The sequence below is a fragment of the Erpetoichthys calabaricus genome, chromosome 5, assembly GCF_900747795.2.
Source record: "Erpetoichthys calabaricus chromosome 5, fErpCal1.3, whole genome shotgun sequence".
In the NCBI taxonomy this organism is placed as follows: domain Eukaryota; kingdom Metazoa; phylum Chordata; class Cladistia; order Polypteriformes; family Polypteridae; genus Erpetoichthys; species Erpetoichthys calabaricus.
The window spans coordinates 182,015,170-182,038,560 of record NC_041398.2 but is presented as its reverse complement, the minus strand read 5'-3'; the positions used below and the strand labels follow the sequence as shown (position 1 = coordinate 182,038,560).

The window sequence follows — 23,391 nt, the reverse complement described above, 5'->3', positions numbered from 1 at the left end:
TTTATGATTTCCTTTTATTTAATGCTCTGAAAAGAGCTTTTAGAGAAAATTAAGAGGGAATGTAAATAACTTTTTGTGTTTGTAAGGGAGATTCTTAGCATCACAACAGGCAAGGTCAGAATGACTACAACATAAATTTAGACAACTAAAGGAAAAAAAATACAAGTAAATGCATTAAACATGCACAAGATTCAGATATCCACTAAACAAAGAGCTGAATGCTTAGAAAACAAACTCTGTACTGAAAGTCTCAAATTCAAAAAATAAATAAATAAATAAAGAGCAGACAATCTTTGGCAACAATATGGCTTCATAATAATGGGTTCACAAAATGGAGATGATGTCACTGAGAAAGTGTCACAATATAAACAAGAACAGCTGAATAAATTTAAAAAACAATTATAAGTGCCAAACAACAGTTTAGGTTATATTGTAAAAATGGTTTAACAAATAAAAGGATCTTATGCACTAGCTCTGCAATGAGATTGTAACTGGAGTACTGTATGCAGTTGCTATCATCACATTATAAAAACAATTTCAGAAGCTGTGCAAGGAAAAGCAACCAATTGTATCCCTAAATGATTTGTCCTGTCCTAGCAGTATAAGCTTAATTATAATTTACCGCTTTAGTATTAAGAACAAAAGGCTGTAAGGGAACAAAATCCAATATCTTCAAATTTCTCTAAGGTATAAACTTTAACCAGCATATTTTTTTCAGTTAAATTGTGAATCACATACTCAACACCACAGGTAGAAATGAAAATGTCAGATTTGTTAAAATAAATGATTTCAGGAAAAATAAATTCATGTCCTTCAAAGTGTGTCACTCTCTCTCTCTCAACAGCACCACACTGTCAGTGACCTTACTTTAGATAAGTTATATAACTTTGCTTGTTTGCTTATGTTAAGATCAAATTCCTGGAAAGCGCATACTCTTTTAAACAAACCCAAAGTCACCTTTATATGGTAGTTTTGTATGTGATAATGATATGACAGCTTCAAAACAAAATTTGCAAATGTCATGGAAGTTATAAAACAATTAAAGTTATTTAAAAATGACTTATTATATTAGTATTTGGCAATTAACTCAAATAAAAAGTAGCATATCCTGCATGCTTCTATAAAGGCAAAATACTCATTGTTGTGATGTGAGATTTTACATATAACTTGATAAATATTTTGTATGTCTTTATTTGTAATTTAGGCAAAGCAATGTAATATTAGTGAGAAGCATTCATGTTTACAACCCAAGGAATGGATCTCTTTGAATTTTACGACAGGATTTGGGGGATGTGCCATAAACCAGTTTGGCGAGTGTTTCCCTGCTAAAGTCTTTCAACCCCCGCAAGAAAGCCAGATTACGTTAACATATGGTTTGGGGGCAGGTGTTAAGATGTTCTATTTCCCCCATTGGTCTGAAGTATGGCTGTTTGGAATTGGCTTGGATCAGAAGCATTTAAGTACTATGATGTCCTATTAGCTCTAGGGGTTGGACAGAACATCTATAAATTTACTTGTTTAACCTCACAATCTCTCTCTTACTAACATCTGAAAGAAGCATCTCCTACTAATCTCTGATGATAAAGACAACACAATGAAGAGCACAGCTTAGCAGCCATATTGAACAGGCTTGCGGCCTGTTCTGAAGAAAGCTGAGCACCAATGATGCCTTAACTAGAGACATTTTAAATAACTACAAGTCTGTGTGCCGCCTGAAACTACACATCACCATTTAATCAGGTTGTATGGTTGCCAATATTCAAATGTACTTTGCATATTGTTATTATTTATGAATATTATCAATAATACATTGTTTTATGTGTAACTTAACTCCTGCTTGTCTTTTTACTGCACCCAATTGCCTGAGGTTATAGATATAGAAGCGAAGGTGGGGATAAGTTATATACTGTAATACCTTATACACAGTGGTAAGTCTGTGGGATTAGGCATTCTGACAAAGGCCACTTATTAATAAAAATTAATAAAACAATAGGGGAAGTAGAGCAATATATTACTCTACCAAGACAAAACACTCATCTATAAACATAAAAAATGTGAGCAATGCTTGAGAGTAATAGGAACATGATCTGACATCATCCCATATTAAACAGATTCAGGTTTTATTCTTTAAGCAGCAGAAAGAGAAATGAGATTAAATTTTAGCAGAGAAATACAGTGATATAAATATAGGAGAACAGTTTGCCAGAGACATTTCTGTTAACTTCTTCTTCAATATTTCATAGGACAGGATTCACCCGATCCCACAATTTATCTCAGCTGCCTCACAGCCTCACAGCTCCAGAATACTGGGCACAAATCTGAGCTCTGTCACTGTTCATGTGGAATTTGTATGTTCTCCCTGTATCTGTGTGAATACCAGTGTAACTTAAAGATATGCAGGTTAGGGTAACTGGTGATTTTTACTGAGAGTGGGTGTGTATGTTTGTGTGTTTGTGATTTTTTTTGTGATTTTTAATCCTTTATTCGCATTATACATTTTCTTGTATTAAGAATTTGTCATTTTTCACATACCTCAACTCCAGAACCTCAGTCTCCAGAAACACATGGAGTTTTGGGGTCAGAGGGCAGGGTCAGCTATTTGTACAGTGCCTCTGGAGCAATTGCAGGTTAAGGGCCTTGGTTAGGGACCCAACGGAGTAGCATTGCTTCTGTCACTGCCAGGATTTGAACCGTTAACCTTCGAGTTACTAGGCCAGATCCTTAAGCCAGAGAGCCACCACTTTTCCACAAAGAAAAAATGAGAGCACGGGAAGTGAACCATGTTTCTTTGATGGCAGGTGGCAGTGGTGGCTTTCTGCCCAGGGTTAGCTTGTGCCTTTCAATTGATACTGTTGAGCTTTTTTGAGAACCTACAATTAAAATGATTTCTAAAATAGATTGAGAAATAAACATAATATCTTGTAGCAGCAAACTGCTATTTTTCTGTTTTTGAGATACAGAATAAATCCGCTGGATTAACACTATTATTAATCATAATGCAACTAAAGTGATGAAATGGTGCAGTTAGACCAGAATTAATAAGCAAAACCTTTACCCCATGCACTTAAGAAGATGTCATCCACCTGAAGCTTAGTATGTCCGGGCTCAACCAGTACTTGAATGGGAGACCATCTAGGAAAAACTTGGGTTGCTGCTGGAAGAGGTGTTGGTAGGGCCAGCAGGGCGCGCTTACCCTGTGGTCTCAATGTGGATCCCAATGCCCCAGTGCAGTGAGGGGGACACTGTGCTGTAAAAATGCTGCCATCCTTCACATGAGATGTAAAACCGAAGTCCTGACTCTCCGTGGTCATGAAAGATCCCAGGACATACTTGGTAAAGAGCTGTGTGTATCCCTATGTCCAGGCTAAATTAGTCATTCTGGCCCTCTAATCATCCCCTTCCCCTGACTGGCTATCTCTCTCAACACTTCACCGCCTAACAGCTAAAGTGTGGCAAGCTTACTGGCACAAAAAATGGCTGCTGTCGCACCATCTAGGTTGGTGCTGCTCATTAGTGGTGGTTGATGTGGCTCCCCGCTCACTACACAAAGCACTTTCAGTAGAATTATAATTATTTTTATTAACATCTCTTTTACTGCTCTAAACTTGACATATGAGATCTGTGTATCTTAAAATAAATAGATAGACATTAAAAATAAAGCACGAACTACAAAGACTTACCAAGAAATATGCAGTAATCTGTACTGTGATTATTCATGTAGATAGAAAAAAAAGAGTTAAAAAGTCATATTAAGAATATAGCATTTTATATCAGTTTAACTGCAATTTAATGAAACATTAATTTTGGTGTATTATATACCCACTTTTTGATAGAGTCAGGGTGTTCTACAGTTGAAATTTACTTTACTTTGTTATAAATAGTTATTCCACACTTTGATTCTTTGAAAAATGTACTTTTTTGTTTTCATACTTTATAATCAAGGTGTTGATGATGTCATTCTGTTTTTAATATTGTGCTTGTTTACAGACACTTTCCCATTGCAGTATGTTGCTGTGCATGCACTGATTGATAATGTGTCAGATGACCATCATTATCACTGAATAGTGGTAGCATATACTGTCTCTTCTTTAAAGAAATACAGGAAATTTTTAAATTCAGTGGGTCCTCAAATCTGAGCTGAGGTTTCGCTAGGGACATTGCTCAACAGTAGTAAAGGTGGTCTCTTGCATGCTACTGTACATTTCCTGTGGCTGACAAGGGATAGGCAGACATTTGTTGCTAGGCTATGTTACTGTATAAGTTTTTTTTCTCAGTTGAGTAATATAGAGAGTAGTTAGAACACTATACTATTCTGGTACTTTCAATTAATTTGACTTAATAAGTTTTGTTACAAGTTTCACAATATGAATAAGCTCTCTGGACTGATATTTTTTATTTGACCTTTGACAAAATAATGTTTAATCCATTAAACTGGACTTGTCTCAAGGCTACAGTATCTATTCTTGTCAATAAATATATCATTAATAATTTTCTTTTCATGGAAAGACTTTTTACTAATCAAAGAAATAGGAAATTATTAGGTTCTTTAATATTGTTACATAAAAAAATCAAATTAAATCAATGACAAATATTTAAACAATTTTACAATAAACAGGTGTGACAAACATACACTTGAACAAGTAAAAAAAACACTTTCTGACGACACTTTCACTTGCACTCCAAGTTAAGCGAATAAGGTGTTTGCAGAGCAGCATAATATATGCTTAGAAAAAATTGCCCATTAAGAGTATTTTGGCTAGTGATGAGCGAAATCCTGCTAAATTTGCTTTGCTGCAAGTTCAACAAAAGGAAAGTGTCTGCCAACTATGCTGGATCAAATTCTGTGACAAAAAATGTAACCTGAGCTGTAAACAGCAGTTCTAACTGCTTCCTCGCCATACCTCAAGCAACAAAAGATTTAAACTAAACAATAAACACAAGCAAAATACAGCAAATGGTCACAAACTAGCAATAAGTGAAACAGCAGCATGAGATTTGGAGTTCTATATCTTAGCCCTGTTGGGTACCATGGGTGCTACCAAGGGGTGTTGTGAAAGTGGAGGAGCCATATGGCATGAGGTTTCCGCCTAAGCTGGTAGTGCTTGCAGACTATGTGGGTGGAAGAGCAGAAGCACTTCCAGGTTTGCCAATATAAGAGGACTGACCAACCTCACAGAAATGAGCAAGAGCTGGGTGGAAGGTGGACGAAGCTTGCTGGGAGGAACGGAGGAGAAAGAAGCAGAGAAAGAAGAATAGTTGTGTGCTAAGCCTGTTGTTTACTAGTGGCTGTGGTGGTGGGAAATGCTTGAGAAAGAGTTTTCCTAAAAATAAATAAGCTCTTTGTGCTTTTAACTTGTACCCTGTGTCTGTTGTGTTGGGTTTGAGGAGCAATAGTGCCCTTTAGTGTCCATGACAATAACATGATGTATATCAAACTGCAACACTAAACAACTACAAAAATGAAATTACAAAAGCACAGCATAATACACTGAGTCTGAGTTGTTAATCTCCCCCTCTGCATATCCCAACGTGCTGTCACTTCTGACCCCTGTGAAGCAAGGGATTGCCATTATGATTATGATTAGCCAGTCTTTGTTAATACTTTGCAGCTTTTTAGAGGTAGATATTTGATAATTATGCATCTAATTAGAGGTTTTTCACTTCAAGGAATTTAAAATTTACATTTTAGGTGCATTAGCATATAATGCAAGAAGCACCTATTGCAATAGCCAAGTCTTTATGTATGTCTATCTGTTCGAATGTCCACAAGTTGCTGGCCAATAGCAGTATACATAGACACACATATCCAAAGAATCAGTAACCAGTGAAAAATAGTCTACCAATTTAAAGTTATTTTTTTTTCTCAGTCTTGTTATAAAGAGTATTTAGCAAGAGGCAGAGCTCCATTAAAAGTTCATCCAATCAACCAGTTTTTCTAACAGCCAGATAAACAACCGATTTAAGAAAATCATCTAATAACATCTTTTATTTTCATCTTAGTTTGTTACAGGACTCCACTTTCCACCCCAGTTACAGATTATAAGGTCATTCCCACAGTAGGAACTTTGTTTTCAGGAACGAATGAGTTCCTGTTTGATGCAGGCCCTGGGACATTTGTGGGGATTACAATCCCTCCACACCACAAGAACTGCAGCCTTTATGCACAATATGTAACATGCAATGGTCATAGGTTAAACTATTAACATCATTTCAATTCACAGCAATACTACTAAAACAATGAAGGTCAAGGTGTTGTTAGTTCTTGTGGTGTATGATATCGCACATGCAGTTATAGGTACTGTATTTCAGAGAATAGATTTGCAAAATTAGTTGACAGTGCTAAAAAACAAAGGAAACCTAGAGCATAAAAGAAGAAGATGACTTTGACTTTGGATTTCAGAGATTCAAGATTCTGAGGAAGAAAAAAGACTCAAGGAAAAAAATGTAATGTTAATGATACTCATTAAATGTTCATTTATTAATACTGTAATGAAATTCAGATTTAAAAATAGATGGAGCTAGTGCTTATGGTCAACTAATCACACAATCCATCGCCCGAGCCCCAACCATTAAGTTGGTTAAATGAAAAGTACATACCCTGGAGTAGGAGCTAAAAAAAGTACAAGGAACTACAAATAGCCTGAGTTCCTGTAGTGGGAATGTTACAAAAGGTTCTGAGTTTCTAAAGAGTTCTTGGTTCCTGAAAAAAGTTTCTGCGGTGGGAAAGTGCCTTATGTAAACTCAACAAGCCACTTCCAAAACTTGTAAATGGCTTTACACAGAGCAAGAAGGTCACAAAATTCAGTAAACCACAAAAGCACAGTAATAAACATAAGAAGTCACCAACACCACTAAGTGCATTCAATTAACTGCATGGGACTGCTTTGTTTATGGCTTTTACGGTTGAAGACAGTCTGTTGATGGAAATGGACAGATGGCTCCACCTTGTGAGGAACCACTGAAAAAATACAAGGAACAAAAGAAAACAAGCACAGATAAATACAAATTAAATTATGCACAAACTAATAAAACTACAAAATAATGCAAGCAATTAACATAAGTAGCACTATTAACATAAACAAAAGTATCAAAAATTAGCAAAAATATATAAAAAAAGGAATTTGAAAACAAGCCAGAGTTACTTTGGATTAATTACAACATAAATGAGGAGATGGCTAAGAAATAAAAAAAAAGCAAAGTCCAAATGTTCACAAAAATGCCTGACAATGGAGAAAAGCCATAAAAACTCTGGCTTGTAATCAAAAGGATAATAAGAAAATTTATAAAAGAAATTTATTGAAATAAGACAAAATATCGGCAAATACAACATAAAAATGCTCAAAATAGTAGTAATAAATGCAAAAGTAAAGTGAGCAATACATTAAAAGTAGAAAAATAAAACAAGTGAGTTGGAATTGTATGTAACGGAGCATAATTATGGTATTATAACAATAACAGAAATCTAGATAAAAAACAAAGTTGAAAATGAATCTAAGATAAAGGGATACACATTTTTAGGAAGGATAGATGGAACAGAAAAGAAGGTGGGGTGGCTGTTTATGTCAAACAGAATTTAAACACAAGTCCTCTTCAGTTGGATAATGAGCCCCATCTTAGTAAGGACATGTGGCTTTGCCTGGAAAGCATTAAGGAAAGATACCTTATTTTAGGAGTGTGTTATAGACCACCCAATGCAAAAAATAATTTCAATACACATTTTTGGTAATATTAAAAAGGCTAGTTTACAGGGAGATATTATAGTCATGGGAAACTTTAATTACCCGAATATTAACTGGTATAACCTCACAAATAGCAGAGCACAAGAGTAGGAGTTTTTAGAAGTAATCAGTGACTGTTGCTTAACACAGTATGTTAAAGTACCAACCCTGGCTGAAGCCTGTCTAGATTTAGTATTTTGTAATAATCAGGATAGAATGTAGGGTGTATAGGTTATTAAACCACTAGGGACAAGTGACCATAATATAATACAGTGCTCAATGTTTTGTAAGAGTGTGGATGCTAAGACTAAAACTGTTAAGTTTAACTTCGGTAGGACAAATTTTGAGCAGATACGGCAAAGTCTAAGTAGGATAGACTGGGATAAGCTTTTAAGTGCAGAGACAGCTGAGGAGCAGAGGAACAATTTTAAAAATATTTTACATGTAATGTGTGACGCTATAGCCTCACCGTGACGCTGATCTATTTATAGCACGGATAGCTACAAGGCAAGACTTTCAATAAGTTTTACATATGAAATACAATGAGCAAAGTACTAGTGGGTTTGCAATGAGAAAAAAAAAGGGGAACGTTTTTTTTTCTAACTTTTGTAAGATATTTGGACTTACCATCTGGTTGTTAAGGTTTTTTTTTTTTTCAGAGGTTTCGCCGTAGGTTTCGAGCGCAAGACTTGCGCGTAACATATCATTTTTACCGACTGGTGTTTTAAAGGGGGTGCAGATGCTAAACGTAGTCACAGGTGCCTGAGAAGGTCCAACGATAGCTGTAAGAGAAGTCCAAATAGTATTAGCAACGTACGTGTACCGTAATGTTTAAATTTGTATGTTAATAACCTCGAGGTTAGGTATAAATGTTTTTGTTGTTTTGTTGTTTATTGTTTAATTAGGTATATGTGGTTGTCGGATATTTTGATTTGTATTTGGATGGTACGATTTCCCCAGAAGGTCTTAAATGGTATCTTCCTATGATCAGGTAAGCTGGTCCTGCTAATGGAAAAGTCTTTATAAGTACAGTTGTGGCCGCAATGAGGGAGATCGTGTGGAGAGAATTAAGAGGTGCCGGAGCGCTGAGCTGTTGGTTGCTGTAAAGGAGTGTGGTAGTCTCCTGAGGACCAAAAACGACTCCTGAGATAATTTTTTTTTTTTTTTGAGGAGTTGTACTGGGAACCTGGACTGACACAGAGTAAAATTTAGTATTATTTTAAGGCTGCTGATGCCCTTGCATGGACTGGAATTGAATATATATATATTAGGGTAAGAGCCTTTGTGTTTTACAATTTTTATTTTTTTGTCCTATTTTTTCTTTTTCTTCCCCTTCTTCATGATTTGATTTTGCTGTGTCACTGGATTATTTATACATTTTTGCATCCTTTTTTTTCCTTCAAAATTAAAATTACCTTTGGTTTTGAACATCTGCCTCTCTCGTGCCTCTTATTACCCCCTCAGTCCTGGTCGGTCCCAAACTACTAGCAGGCCATCTGTTTTATTAGATGGTCTGTGACATAATGTAGGACAGGTGCATGTCTAAATTTGAAATTATTAGGAAATTTAAAAAAGCTCTGCAGTGGGTTAATAAAGAGTTAAAAAAGAAGCAGCAAAGGAAAAAACAGCTATATAGTGTGTATAGGACTAATAACTCCCGTGTGAATTGTTGGGTGTATGAGAACATGAGAGCAACTATTATGAAGGATATTAGGGAGGCTAAAAGACAGTTAGAGAGGAATATAGCAGATAAGGCAAAAGACGACCCAAAGAGAATTTTTTTAGTAGTAAAAGAACAGTCAACAAGGAGGTGAAATGCATTAGGAATAGTAAAGGAGAATTTAAAAAATAAAGACAGTGAAATAGCAGATGCTCTAAGCTTACATTTTTCTGAGGTCTTCACATGTGAGGAAGTAACCTCCCAGGCAGAAACAGAGACTACCAAGTAGACTACCTACTAAGTGATTTAGAAATTGTACAGGGAGGAGCACTGCTTAGATTAAATAGGCTAAAATCAAACAAATCACCAGAACAGATAATATTTACCCTTGAGTTCTTAAGGAGGTTAGTGAAAATGAATATACTGTAAGCCCTTGATGCACATGTTTAGGAAGTCATGGCACACTGGGGAAATGTTAAAGGACTGGAAAATGGCAAATATTATCCCGTTATATAAAAAGTATGAACAGGCAGATCCAAGCAACTATAGGCAAGTAAGCTTAACATGCAATGCAGGTAAATTAATGGAAGGAGTCATTGAGGATAAGATTGAGCAACCCATGGCAAGAACAGGGGTTTTACTGAACAGTCGGCATGAGTTCAGAAGAGGGAGGTCATGTTTTACCAACATGCTGGAATTCTATAAGGAAGCAACAAAATGGTATGATCAAAGTGTAGCATATGGTATTATTTAATCTTGACTTCCAGAAAGCATTTGATAAGGTGCCTCATGAGATGTTGGGCATCAAAGTAAAAGAAATGAGAGTTCAGGGTGCTGTTTATAGATAGGTACAAAATTGGCTCAGAAGCAGGAAACAGAGGGTTATGGTGCGAGGAACCTTATTAGAATTGGCTGATGTTAAGAGTGGTGTCTCTAAGGGGTCAGTGCTGGTATTTTTATTATATATAAATTATTTGGATAGGTATATAAGTAACAAGCTAATTACAGTAAGTTTGCAAATGATACCAGGCTAGGTGGACTGGCAGATAATCTCAAATCTGTTGAATTATTACAGAGGGACTTGGACAGCATACAGGCTTGGGCAGATTTGTGGCAAATGAACTTTAATGCAAGTAAATGTAAAGTATTACACATAAGATGTCAAAATGTTAGGTTTGAATACATAATAGAGAGTCTGAAAATCGAAAGTACACCTTATGAAACAGATTTAGGAGTCATAGTGGACTCAACACTAATACAGTGAGTGCTAGTGTTCAGAAGCCATTAAGTAGGCTAACAGAATTATAGGGTATATAGCACAATGTGTAAAGTCCAAGAAGGTTATGCTCATGGTGAGGCCTCGTCTGGAGTAGTATCTGCAGTTTTGGTCTCCAGGACACAAAAAGGACATAGCAGCTCTATAAAAAGTACAGAGAACAGTCTTATTCCAGGGCTACATTCCATGAATTAAGAGGAAAGATTAAAAGAGCTGAGTCTTTTCAGCGCCAGTGTATATTCAAAGCCAATCTGACACTGTTCATTTTCAAATAATATTGCATTAGTGCGATGATGTTTTCTGATTAATTTTATACCCAATGTCCCATATATTTGTCTCTTTCTTTTTTTCTCCGTGCTGCAAGAACCTTGCATGCCTTGCACAGTACATGTACGTTGATCCTGCTGCACTGAATAAGCTCACGCCTTCTGGTGCACAATGTCGATGCAGCACGGAGTAAAAAAGAAAGAGAATGTCCAGTTCTATTGCCTCAAACCACCACTCACATCCACAGTTATTCCCAGTTTCAAATAAAAACTAACAGTGTCAGATCTCTAGGGCGATGTATGTATGGTGATCGTGACTGAGACAATAAAAGTGAAAAAAAAGGTAATGTTTACGAGTACTGTACTATAAATGTACACAGCCTGTTACAGATGCAAACCAAATGTATGTGTATACTGTATAATATTAACACTACTGAAAACAGCAAATAGAGGAGACAGTCAGGATCAAACTGGGGACTCTTGATTACAAGTCAGCAAATCTTACCGCTACACCACGGAGGCTGTTCTAATGCCCTTGAAACTTTTGTGAAAGTGTTTATTTGATCTTTGGACTTCAGGCTTCACACATTCTATAGTTTATGCCTACATTTTGTAACATTTATTACTAAAATATGAAAAAGTTTCTGTTTTAACAATGTGTTTACACAGATTACTGTAGAAACGGAACAACCATGAAATGCATGTGTTCCAAATAACAATCTATTATTTCCACTCTAAAACTCCAGCAGTTCACTCACTCCCAGATAATCAAACAAGGCATGAGCTGGGAAAACTTAGTGAATGTTCTGCGATGGTGGGGGATGGAATAGCCGGCTGCTTGCTGCTTGTCTTAATCGGCATATTTACAGGACAAAAGACGCTGATGGAGAAGTGCGAACAGATTTAAGGTGGGCCAGATTTACAAGTTTTCTCGTAGGCTCTGGTAATTCTAGTGTTAAGCAAAAGAAGATTAAGAGGTGATATGATTGTAGTGTTTAAAATTACGAAGGGAATTATAACAGTGGATCGAGACTGTTATTTTAAAATGAATTTATCAAGAACATGGGGACACAGTTGAAAACTTGTTAAGGGTAAATTTCATACAAACATTAGGAACTTTTTTACATAGAGAACCATAGACACATGGAATAAGCTATCAAGTAGTGTGGTATACAGTAGAACTTTAGGGACTCTGAAAACTTGACTTGATGTTATTTCAGAAGAATTAAATGGTTAGGAATGGCAACTTTTTGGGGGTTAAATGGCCTGTTCTCCTTTAGAACGTTCTAAAAAAAAAAAAAATTGCAGAGAAGGCAATCCAAAGCTAACGAGTCCCAATAAACAATTTGAAGAATACAATCCAGCGCAAGATAATCACAAAAACAAGTAAATCCAAAAGAGCCAGCTTCAAATAAACTCCTTAAAACCTTCAATAAACCAGTACTGGATTGTTCTCTCTGGCCAACTTATAAAGCCAGAGGAGGAGGGACAGCAGGATGGTCCCACCTACTGAGGCTCCACCCAGAAAGAACAAGGAGCAGACATCATTTTAAAGAGACAGTAAATAATAAAAAACAAGTAATAAACTATACTAACTGAAATAAAGCAAAATCTTAAAAAATAATAATCAACACAATAAGTAGTCACATCCTAAAGGACTGAAAAATAAAACAATAAATATATTGGAAGAATCAAGAGTTGAGAGAATGAGAGGGTTAAGCTTAAGGATAGTTATTAAATTGAGGCTAAGCGTCATTACTGAAATTTTCCAACAGTAGCAAAGCAAAGCCAATACCAAAGCAAAATCAAAAAGTCTAAGCAATACACAGAATCAAGAATCATAAACCAAATTCAAAAATCCTAAATTATTATGATTTTATTTTTATTCAAAAAAGTGGATATTATGCCCTTGGTATTCTTTACTGGGTAACAGTCATGATATTATGATGAAGCAGAACTACATTATAACTATGCCAATGAGCTAAACAGTAAACACATGTCTCATTCTGTCCAGTGTCTGGAATAAAATATTCAGCTTCAACATCTACTTCAACCTGCAGAGGAGGAGACACCTTCCTTTGACAACAGGTTTGAGGATTATTTCATGTGTCTATTCTTCTCTGGGTGAAGAAAACTTTCTAAATTTTACATAAATTTTGTTTTTAACCAGTTGTCATCTGTTTCTTATTCTTGAAAACCATATTAATTTCCTTCATAATTCTGAGCATGCCAACGATGTCTCTTCTTAATCTGTGTTTGCTTAAACTGAACATTTCATGCCCTTCAGTGTTTTGTTATAAGTCATATGTAGTCTCCGAATCAACCCAGCCATTCTTCTTTGGACTTTCTCTAGTGTTACAGATGAGGCCCAACAGGTATGTTATACAGCTTATGCATAACCTCCCTCGACTTGGACTGCACACCACATCATGCACATAGAAGAGAGTCAAGTTTTAAATCTCCCATTGTGTATTCATTTGTAACATTTTTACAGTGGAGGAATAATACAAAGTATAATACTTACTGCAGTAGCACAAATTTAAAACAGATGAATCTTAACATAAGTCTGAATTTTGCCCAGGTCTATCAACGACGATTTAGCTGATTCTAAATTATCTACCATTCTACCAGGTTTGGTATCATCTGCAAAATGAACAGCTTGTTATTGTATGTGTACTGAAATGAGCACTAGCCCCAACACTAATCTCTGAAGTACACTACTTTTAATGCAGAAAACGTTTTTCTCAGCAGTTTGCTTCCAGTGATTAGGACAATATTGCATCCCTCTGCACGCTGCACCTTAAAATCCCACTTCTTTCAGTTTAGTCAAAAATCATCTTCAAAAGCCTTCTGAAAAGCAACGTAAATCATATCATATGCACCTCTCTGATAATATAGTTTTTGTGCTTCCTTATAGAACACTAGCAAAACTTCCCCTGTAGTTCTCAAACGTTTCCTTAATAATTGCTTCCAATAATTTACCCATGTGGCATGTTAGGTTTACAGGCATAACTGGCCTATACTGTAGTTGTCTATTAAAGGGACAACATCTGATAGCTTTAAATGTGTAGGGATTTCCTCAGTGTGTGGTGATTTTGATTTCAGCCTCTTTATCCCAAGGAAGTAGAATTTCTCTTTCTATAATTTCCAAATCATTGAGTACCTTCTTCTTATTAGGTGAAAGGTTATGTATTATTTCACATTTAGTCAAAACACAGCAATATTTGAAAGTCACTAGATATCTAAGCATGGTTGCTGAACATTGTAGATTATGTTCACAAATTAATATGACAAACATGTAGTTTGATTATTAAATAACACCAGCAATTGAGGAGATAATTACAGTTAACATGTCATTTACTATTATACTCAGTGATAGTAATTGAACTACAAATATTCAAAGAACTTGGACCCTAGGTTTATGTCAAAAGCCACTCTTTGTCCTATTAAACTTGAGTATTTCTTTAAAGCTGAACTTTTAGTATTAATTTTAATAATGTTTACTAATTTATTAAGTTATTTGTTTAGTGATTTGCTTTATCTTCTCTTCTCCTGTGTTTCTTGAATCCTTTGAACTAGAAGAACATAATTAGATAGACCCAGTTAGCCCAAGTTTTCTCAGCTTCCTGTTTTGTTAGTTGCTTTTCTTCAGAAAATAGTCAGTGTTTTTATATTGATAGCAGAAGTGACAAGTACAGGCAGATTGTATTTTTGTAAATTGTAGTGTCTGATGATTAGACTTCAAGGCTGTTTTGATAAAGCTATTCATCTTCACTTGTCACTGATGTTTAAGTGTTTAACAATAAATGCAAATGCATCCACTTCACAATGATATTAAGATAAACAAAGAACACAACAAATGTTATTATTTATGCTTTTTATTTTTTGTATTTTTTCAGCATATATGAGCAATTTTGTAAACACACTACTTGATCTGGTAGTATCTGTATTTCGGACAGTTTAGTAAAGATTCACTTGAATTGTATGCCTGGCGTAATGGTGAAATCTTTTCTAGTTCCTAGATATCAAGAAACCACTCCAGTGTGGTCATTTGCCTGGAAGCCTACAAGAAAAATGATCAAGTGTTTAATTACTAATGGACACCAACATACCTGTATTAAAGCATGCGTTAAAAAGTACATAATTACATGATCTAATGGACAAATAACTGAATATTTTTACTAGTTTCAGATACATATGTATAAAGTAATTTTGAATATCATTGTTTCCTGTAAGCATATTTCACAACATTTTAATTTCCATGCTGGACAGACATAAAAGTAAAAATTTCAAGATATTCTGTACATGTGACAAGACCACTTGTACTTCTACTACAAAGCAGCAATGTCAACTCCCTCATAGACTTCCACAATGCTTTCTTCTTACAACATTGTAAAGCAAATCAAAACCTTGAAAATTTCATTGTAAAGATAATTGCAGAACTTAAGATTAAGAATCAGTCATTCAAAGAATTTTATTACTCATAGTTTTTTTACAATAGTAGACAATATCAGAAGCAAGCACATTTTCTATTAAAAAGTATTTATTGTTTTTCACTTACTCTTCCTTCATGCAGTGAGAAGTCCTTTGCTTGTATTGATGAATGCTGCTCTCTAAAAGATTTTTTAAAAATATGATAAAGAACAAGAGATTTTTATCCTGCTTTTTTAAAATATGATCAGTCACAATCCAAAAATTCCAAAATTAAAATGACTGTGGACCACAGGAATATATATAGAAATATCCTATCCATGTCATGCACTGATAACAGATTGATCCATTTGCTTTTTATGAAGATGAACAAGTTGAAAGAAAGGCCTAAATATCATGAGCAACTAATCATAAAAAATTATAACAGAAAAAATTGTGGAAAATGGGATTGCATAGACATTAATTTATTAATCCATAATACTGTGATCCCACCAATTCCAGTAAACGGTTCAAAGAAAAAACAAACCTCACATCAGTATAATAAATAATGTAAGGTATTATATGAAACATAAAATTTGAATATATTACTTACTAATAGTACATATACATATTCATAACATTTAAAAAAGTATTACATGATATTTTTTTTGTAAATGAACTGTACCTCAGTTTCAAAGCATTGTTGTTTGTTCTCGTCTGCACAGCATTTAGCCTTCAAGGCGTTGAAGCCATCAGTCAGAGTCTTGATTTGTTCCATTGTTACTGTTGGCTTTAGTCTTACAACTTCATATAAAAGTCTGAAATAAACAAGAAACATAAATGCATCTTTTCATTACCATCTTAGTAACAGATACATTATATATATATATATATATATATATATATATATATATATATATATATATATATATATATATATATATATATAGTGGCAAAAGGCGTTATATAGGCGTCGACCCGACACAGACTGACAGCAGAGCCACATATAAAAATAAACAAAAAGGTTTTTAATTTTTCTTCAGCCATGGGGCACGTCTTCCCCATGCCCACAGGCCCAACACAGTTCCAAAACAACACCAAAGAAAACACCAAAAATCACTCCTCTTTCTTCACTCCTTCCAGGCAGCTTTGTCCTCCTCACTCCCGACTCTTACGCCCGGAGTGATGACTGTCAGCTCCTTTTATAGCCCACCCGGAAGTGCTGCAGGTGCTCGTTGACCTACTTCTGGCTGCATCTCCGGGTGTGGCTGCGTTCCCGCCCAGACGGGCTCGATAAGCCGTGCAGCTCCCCCTGGCGGTGGCCACAGAGCCCAACAGGAATGAGCTCCGGTGTTCCAAAATATTGACCCCAATGCAACCCAGGGGCGCTGCCAACAAGTGTTCTGGGGGACGTAGTGTACATCCCATGACTGCTCCCCCGGATCCAGTGTCAAAGGGGTGTCAACCATCTGCCACAATATATACCGTCATATGAAAAACTTTGGGAACCCCTCTCAGCCTGCATAATAATTTATCTCTTCTTTCAACAAAAAAGATAACAGTGGTATGTCTTTCATTTCCTAGGAACTCTGAGTACTGGTGTGTTTTCCGAACAAGTCACAGTGAATCATTATGCAGGCGTATTGCTGTTGGTATAAAGGAGCCCCAGTAGTGTTTCTTGACACACTTCTGCTGAATAATTTGTTGGCTGAAAGTCCTCAGTGTTAGTGTGTCAGAGAGAAGATGTGCGGCTTTCTTCATAATGGCACTCAGTTTTGTTTTAATTCTCTAATTTGCTACTACTTCCAGGGGGCCCAGAGAGTGTCCCATAACTGAGCCTGCCTTTTTATTTATCTTGTTATTTTGGTGGGTCTCTCCTGAAGTGATGTTACAAGCCCAGCATACCACAGCGCAGAAAATTGCACTAGCCATCACAGAGGTGAAGAAGATGTGAAAGATATCACTTACCACATGAAAGGAAAGCAGTCTCCTAAGGAAGAAGACCCTGCTCTGCCCTTTCATATAATTCCTCTGTGTTCAGAGACCAGTCCAACCTGTCATTGATGTTGACCCCCAAGTACTTACAGAAGTGCACCACTTCAATATTCTTTCCTTGAAGAGTGACCAGAGATAGAGACTCTTTGGTCAGTGAAAGTCAATAATCATTTCCTTTGTTTTGCTCATTTTAAGTTGCAGACAATTCTTTCTGTATCAAGAAACAAAGTTCTCCACCTGACTCCTACACTCTGTCTCATGCCCCTTATTGATACACCCCATAAGTGCAGAATCATTTGAGAATTTCTGCAAGTAACATGACCTGGTGTAACCTTCGGTTTACCCAACAGACAGTCCATCATCTAGGACACCATAGGCTCATCCATCTGCATATCTGAGTTTACCCCAGGGATTGCTGGATGGTATTGATGGAGCTGGAGAAATCCAAAAACATAATCCTTACAGTGCTGCCAGCTTTGTCCAGGTGAGACATGTCTGGTGAAAAGTCATGGAGCTTTCATGATTATTGATATACACTTGATCTTCATATATTTATACAGTCTGTTGAAAAATAAACTGTACTATTAAATCACATAAGTGAATTGACAAGTTACTTTATGTAGCAAGTCTAATGTATGTAACAAAGCTACATATCAACATTAGTCATAGTAAGATAAATAATGAAAAAGCTTCACTTTTTTGATTAAATCCTCCTTATTGTATAATTGAAGAAAATTTTTGCTTGTATAACCAGCTATGTATTCACATGGTTGACTTTTGTAGGTTGAAGTGTGCATTGCCCCATTTTGCAAGGCTTTCATTGGCACTCAAGGCCTGTTAAGAGTGTAGACCTAGCAGGGACAAAGAACGCCAGGCTCTACCAGCCCTACCTGCATTCCAGAATGAACAAATCAATGAATACCTAAAATATACATCTGCCAACATTTTGGTTTGCTTTGCACATCCTCTAATAACAAAGGTGTTAATGAATAATGTGCTATTATTTCTGCAGAGATTCCCTCAGATGTCAGGGCACAAAAAAGTATGTCCATTTTAACCTTGTAAGACCCAGCTGAACTCTGGTTGATTCTGAAGGACAAAATAATTCATATACAGTATAAGCAGACACTGAATCTATAACTAGAAAGGATTTTGACACAATCAGTAAAAGCTTCATTTTTCTTTAACGCTACAATCACCATTAACCACACCAATGGTCATTATGTTTTTAAATATTTTGTTATTTCTTTGGTGTCTGTGTTGTGCCCCTGTCCTTTCTTGATTTTCCATTAATCTCTGAATTGCAAATGCTCATTTTGTTTTTACTCTGAAATTCCATTCAGAAAAAAGTGTGATGATATTTTTCTTATTATTTTTATACCACAGTCCCCTCCATTACTGCCGCAGGTAACACTATAGAATGTTGGTGACGAGCTGTGAATTCCTGGGTTTCTCATTACTCCAGGTCACATTTGACTGTATTTGCATAACCCTTCTACCTTGAAAAATCATCTCATAGCACTGCTTTTGACAAAAATTAAAAATTGTAGCCTAGGTTTGAATTGTTGTTTCTGTAATGCAAATAACTACACAATAATCACTGAAAAGGTGTCACTTATAAAATTACTCACAGTGTTTCAGTACATGTGATGAAGGTCACAGAGAAATCTGAAAAGCTATCGGCTCTCCAGTTATGTCAGTCATGAACCACAGAAAGCATCAGCAATTGCTGCTGGACACCATATTACATGATTTCTTTTTACATACACTCCAGCTGTGGTTTTCTTGAGCAGGACTGTAGGCATACACTATAAAGATGCCAAGCTGAAGGGCCATTAGTAAGAACTAAAGAAAACAGATTCCACTTGGTGTAGTGTTAGCAGTTATACTGTCTAAAATAATGTGGCTGCCTTAAATCTAGGTGCATGCATCTGTTCTGTCTCTTTGGAGAGGAAGTTGACCTACGGTTTTGAACAGAATGCTGACTCACTCTGTAGCGAACAGATACTGTAGCTTATGAACCTTATTTGGGCCTGGAAGCTCTTCTCTGTAGCTCTCTTGAGATGGATGCCCTGAACTAGCTCTAATTAATTAAATGCTAATAATTTAAATTCTAATTAATCCTAAAATAATATCATTTACATGTGGCAGTTGTAGAGCTGTCTTATTGTTGAATATTGCTTTACTATTGGTTTTTTGTACTTCCTTGTGAATGCATTTTTGTAATGTATTTTCTTAAGCATGTGCGATATAGTTCCAGCAAAACTGTATTCCATTGGTTGCAAATGTTATTATATTAATTCAAGCATGACTCAGATAAGGTCCTTTTTAAAATAACTATTGTTGTCAGTTAGTAATTTCAGGCATACACTGGTTTAACTGAACAATAAGTGCACAGTAAATGAAGTTAATAGTTAATGTTATTTACTGATACAGTATGTAGTTCGATGGCTGTAGTATGCAGCAAAAATATTCAATAATTAGCATATCACTGTGATTTATGCTTTAAATGGTTATGCAGACATGATTGCAAGTTTTTGCAATCTTTTCATATTTAGACATAGATTTTGATTGGACTTACTCATACATTTAAAGTATTTAATCACACAGTATTTAGAATTAGCTAAACACTACATGAGCTGCAGTAAAATGGAGTGAACTATTTACTTACTTTACCGATGCTGTCAGGGAATCTTTATCTGACATTGTACAAAGAGCCTCAGTAATAGGGAATGACTCAGCTGAGAATTCTGGAGGTGCTGATTCTGTGTCTGGTTTCATGTTAAGGATGCAGAGCCGTCTGTGTGAATAGAAATCATTGCAGCAGGCTTCAACGTTCTTGTTTATAGTAGCAGGGTCATTTTCAGCACAGGTTTCATCAAGCAAATCGCTCAGCTGTGGCAAAAAATACAAAGAAATTAAATGATATAAATATTTTCGTTTGCAAAATACTGCAATAAATATGGGCAGGTAATGTGTTGCTGCTTTACTGCATAAAAGCACTGAACAAAAATACAAAAAAGTATTTTCATAAAGCAAGATCAGAAATTAAAATATTCTTCCATTCCATAAAGTTCCATATACGAAAGTGTATTGTCAGTTGTTATTGCTTTAAAAACATTAAGCATGCAACAGATGAATTTCTTTGCAATTACATTGAGGATAATTCATTGGAAGTTACCCAATGATAATGAAAAAGTGCAATTCCACCTGTCTAATTTGGAAAAAGAAAGTTGATCCACTCCTTAGATATTACAAAGAAGTCAAATGTTACTCCCTTAGATGGGAATTTAGCAATATTAAAATTTTATTAATGACAGTGACACTAAGACTAATCTGCTTCTTGTGTTCCACCCTGTGTTTTTAAAGACAAGAATGTCTATTAAAGGTAAGCCTGTTGTTCCACTGAATGTCCAGTGGGTTCCATGCTCCACTTTCCCAGCTCTTAAACTACCACAAAGCAGCCTCTCACTTTGAATGTCTCTTTCTCACACACATCTCGATTCTTATCCACTCTGCCAGTGAGCCTTCATCCAACACTTGTAAACTCTGTGAGTGTGTAACCTTAAATTCTGTTTTAAATGTAATTTCTAAACCATCCTCAGGATTACTTCTGAGGTAAGGAACAGCTACCAAAATTTCACAACTCTTTAGCTGATCTGAGCAGCTGATATTACAGAAGTGCTAAATAACTTATTCTTGAGTTGCACTAAAGCCAAAATAAGTCTCTAGCACCTCTGTGTTTAATTTGCCAGTCTGCCAGAAAGCTTACAGTGCTGACTACCCTGATATACTGACAAAAATCTATGAAATAGAAGTGTAATAATCATCCCTACCAATGATTCAAGTTTGCAGTATCTTTGCTATTTTATACAAATAACGCAACATAACCAAGTAATGCATGGTGTCAGTTTTTAAGTGAGATAGCAGCTACGGACTTTTTTAGCGTGCCAGGGGCAAAGGTGTAGACAGAGCAGAGTTTTCCAACCGTTTTTCTGTAATGGCACAATTTTCGTAACCCAAGAAATCCCAAAGCATACCACGATTCTACTAACCACAAAAGTATTAAATCTATACACATGCTAAACTGAGCGTAAGGGCAGGACAGGGGGCTGCAAAAAATAGCAGTTCAGAGATTGCTGTTTGCAGACACAGAGCTTACTGAGATTTTGGACACATTTTCCAGCTGCTTCGTCCCATTGCCCACTCAACACAGGTGGTCTTTTCTCTGGTTCACTCCACTGACCTGGGGACAGAGGCGACTCATATGTCCACTGTCCCTCAGTTCTATGAGAGACACTGGCGAACATGCACCCAGGCAGATGGCTTCTAAAAGTGCTGTATGTGCAAAATGATAATTACAGACCTGCTTTTATGTTGGCTTCTTCAGGTGGTCCCATCCTCCTCAGACAGGTCTCGACCACCTGAGAAGCGTGTCTCTCTCAGGTCACGACTACAGTGTTAACACTTGTGTAAAGTATAGTTATCAAGTCATTGATGGTGATGAACAATTGAGGATGGTATTTACAGAGTTTTAACACAACTTTTAATGTATCCCCATTTAAGAGATGCTTATTCTTTCAATTAATTAATCAGCAGTGCATTCAACATCAACAGTAGTTTTAATGGTTACATTTTAACTTTGACACGTCTGTATCTCATATGCTATGCCGTTCATGCAATTCAGTGTGTATTTACTTCATGATTTATATATTATGTTAATGTTATATGCGTTTAGTCACAATTAGTAACCAACATTTATTCGAATAGTTAATTTTTTTTATTCAATTCCCAGCCCTAAGGTTACTTATAAGATAAAAAAATGTTATTTTTTAATCAGTGGGACTGGAATGACATGAAAATGCTTGCCAAACAAGAACCAACATGTATGCCGTTCAATCATTATTAACTTTGGCCACATTCATGACCAATGACAATCAGTTGACTTTAATTAGAACAAATTTGTATATTTCATTGCCACTTGTTTATGAGTAGAAATAGTATATACCAATACTGCATTATGAAAAGCTATTTTACTATTTTTTGATGTTCAGTCAAGGCGAGTATATATAGTATAAATTTAGACAAAAACACTTTGCTTACTTTCTCCTCGGCACATGACATTAGTTTACTTTGGTCCTTTGCACAGCACTCTTGCATAATTCCACCCATTCTGTATGTTATTGTCCTTATTCCTTCAAAGCTTGCTGTGGGCATAATGCTTGTGTACCGGATAACCATGCTAAAATTTAGAGAGGGAATACAAAATATTATTACCATAAAAAATTATGTTTTTATAAATAGGTTTAATGACAGTTGAAAATATTTATCCCTTAATTTCTTATCTGTATTTATTTGTGTAGTAAGTTCTGGCTTAGATGTATGTTATTCTAAACCTGCTTTCACTTGGTTAGGGACACATATAGACAGAGGTTTCCATAACAACAAATGTTGTAAAGCTTGAACAACTGAGTGAGGCTCATGCTTTAATAGCAGAGCAGAGTCTTCATGTTAATTGTCAGCCTAAAATCATGTTGTTGTAAGGAAACTAGAGGCTTGAAGATAAGCACACAAGACCCTTGCTAGAGGTTGTGGTTTAACATACCATCCCCACATAGAAAGCAGTGTAGTGAAGAACTGAGTTGCAGTTAAGTTTACTGTACCAACATGTTACCTGAACTTAAGTTTCAATAATATATTTAATAAATTCTATGCATCCATCTATATTCAGAATCATATATTCCAGCCTAGTTGTCAGAGTACATCCTAGCAGCATTGGTCACAAGGCAGGAACCAACAGTGGATGAGAGTCAAGTTCATTATAGAGCACACTGATTTACACATTCATATTGTAAGCAATCTTTTATCACATTTTAAACTACCCTACTGATCTTTGGGATTTGGTAGGTAAATCAGAACACCAGGATAAAACCTATACAAAGAAAAAGAGAATATGCAAACTATGCATTTGGAAGTTGACTGTTCATTCAGTAGTCTTGTATTATTTAATGTATTATTAGGAAAATGAATAAAGTTATTGCTGTTAATTGAATTATCAAACATCTT

General features: G+C 35.8%; 1 protein-coding gene and 1 long non-coding RNA gene across 13 annotated transcripts in view; one reads left to right on the top strand and one right to left on the bottom strand.

Moving 5' to 3' along the window:
* Positions 1-14,782: 14,782 nt before the first annotated feature.
* The window catches only part of LOC114652093 (albumin 1-like), a 116,062-nt gene continuing 107,453 nt past the window's right edge, over positions 14,783-23,391 (bottom strand). For 9 of the 12 annotated variants that reach the window (XM_051928309.1, XM_051928310.1, XM_051928311.1 and 6 more), the window contains exons 11-15: positions 22,429-22,567; positions 19,997-20,220; positions 16,016-16,148; positions 15,482-15,533; positions 14,783-14,983 (exon numbers count right to left, since the gene is read on the bottom strand). In XM_051928309.1, the coding sequence (XP_051784269.1) occupies positions 15,489-15,533; positions 16,016-16,148; positions 19,997-20,220; positions 22,429-22,567 (541 nt within the window). In that variant the 3' untranslated portion in view covers positions 14,783-14,983; positions 15,482-15,488. The remainder of the gene's footprint in view (positions 14,984-15,481; positions 15,534-16,015; positions 16,149-19,996; positions 20,221-22,428; positions 22,568-23,391) is intronic. The other 3 variants (XM_051928306.1, XM_051928304.1, XM_051928303.1) reach the window with 3 other exon arrangements.
* Positions 19,986-23,391, top strand: part of LOC127527948 (uncharacterized) — an 89,056-nt gene continuing 85,650 nt past the window's right edge. The window contains exon 1 of the long non-coding RNA XR_007935136.1: positions 19,986-20,081. This is a non-coding gene — a long non-coding RNA (uncharacterized LOC127527948). The remainder of the gene's footprint in view (positions 20,082-23,391) is intronic.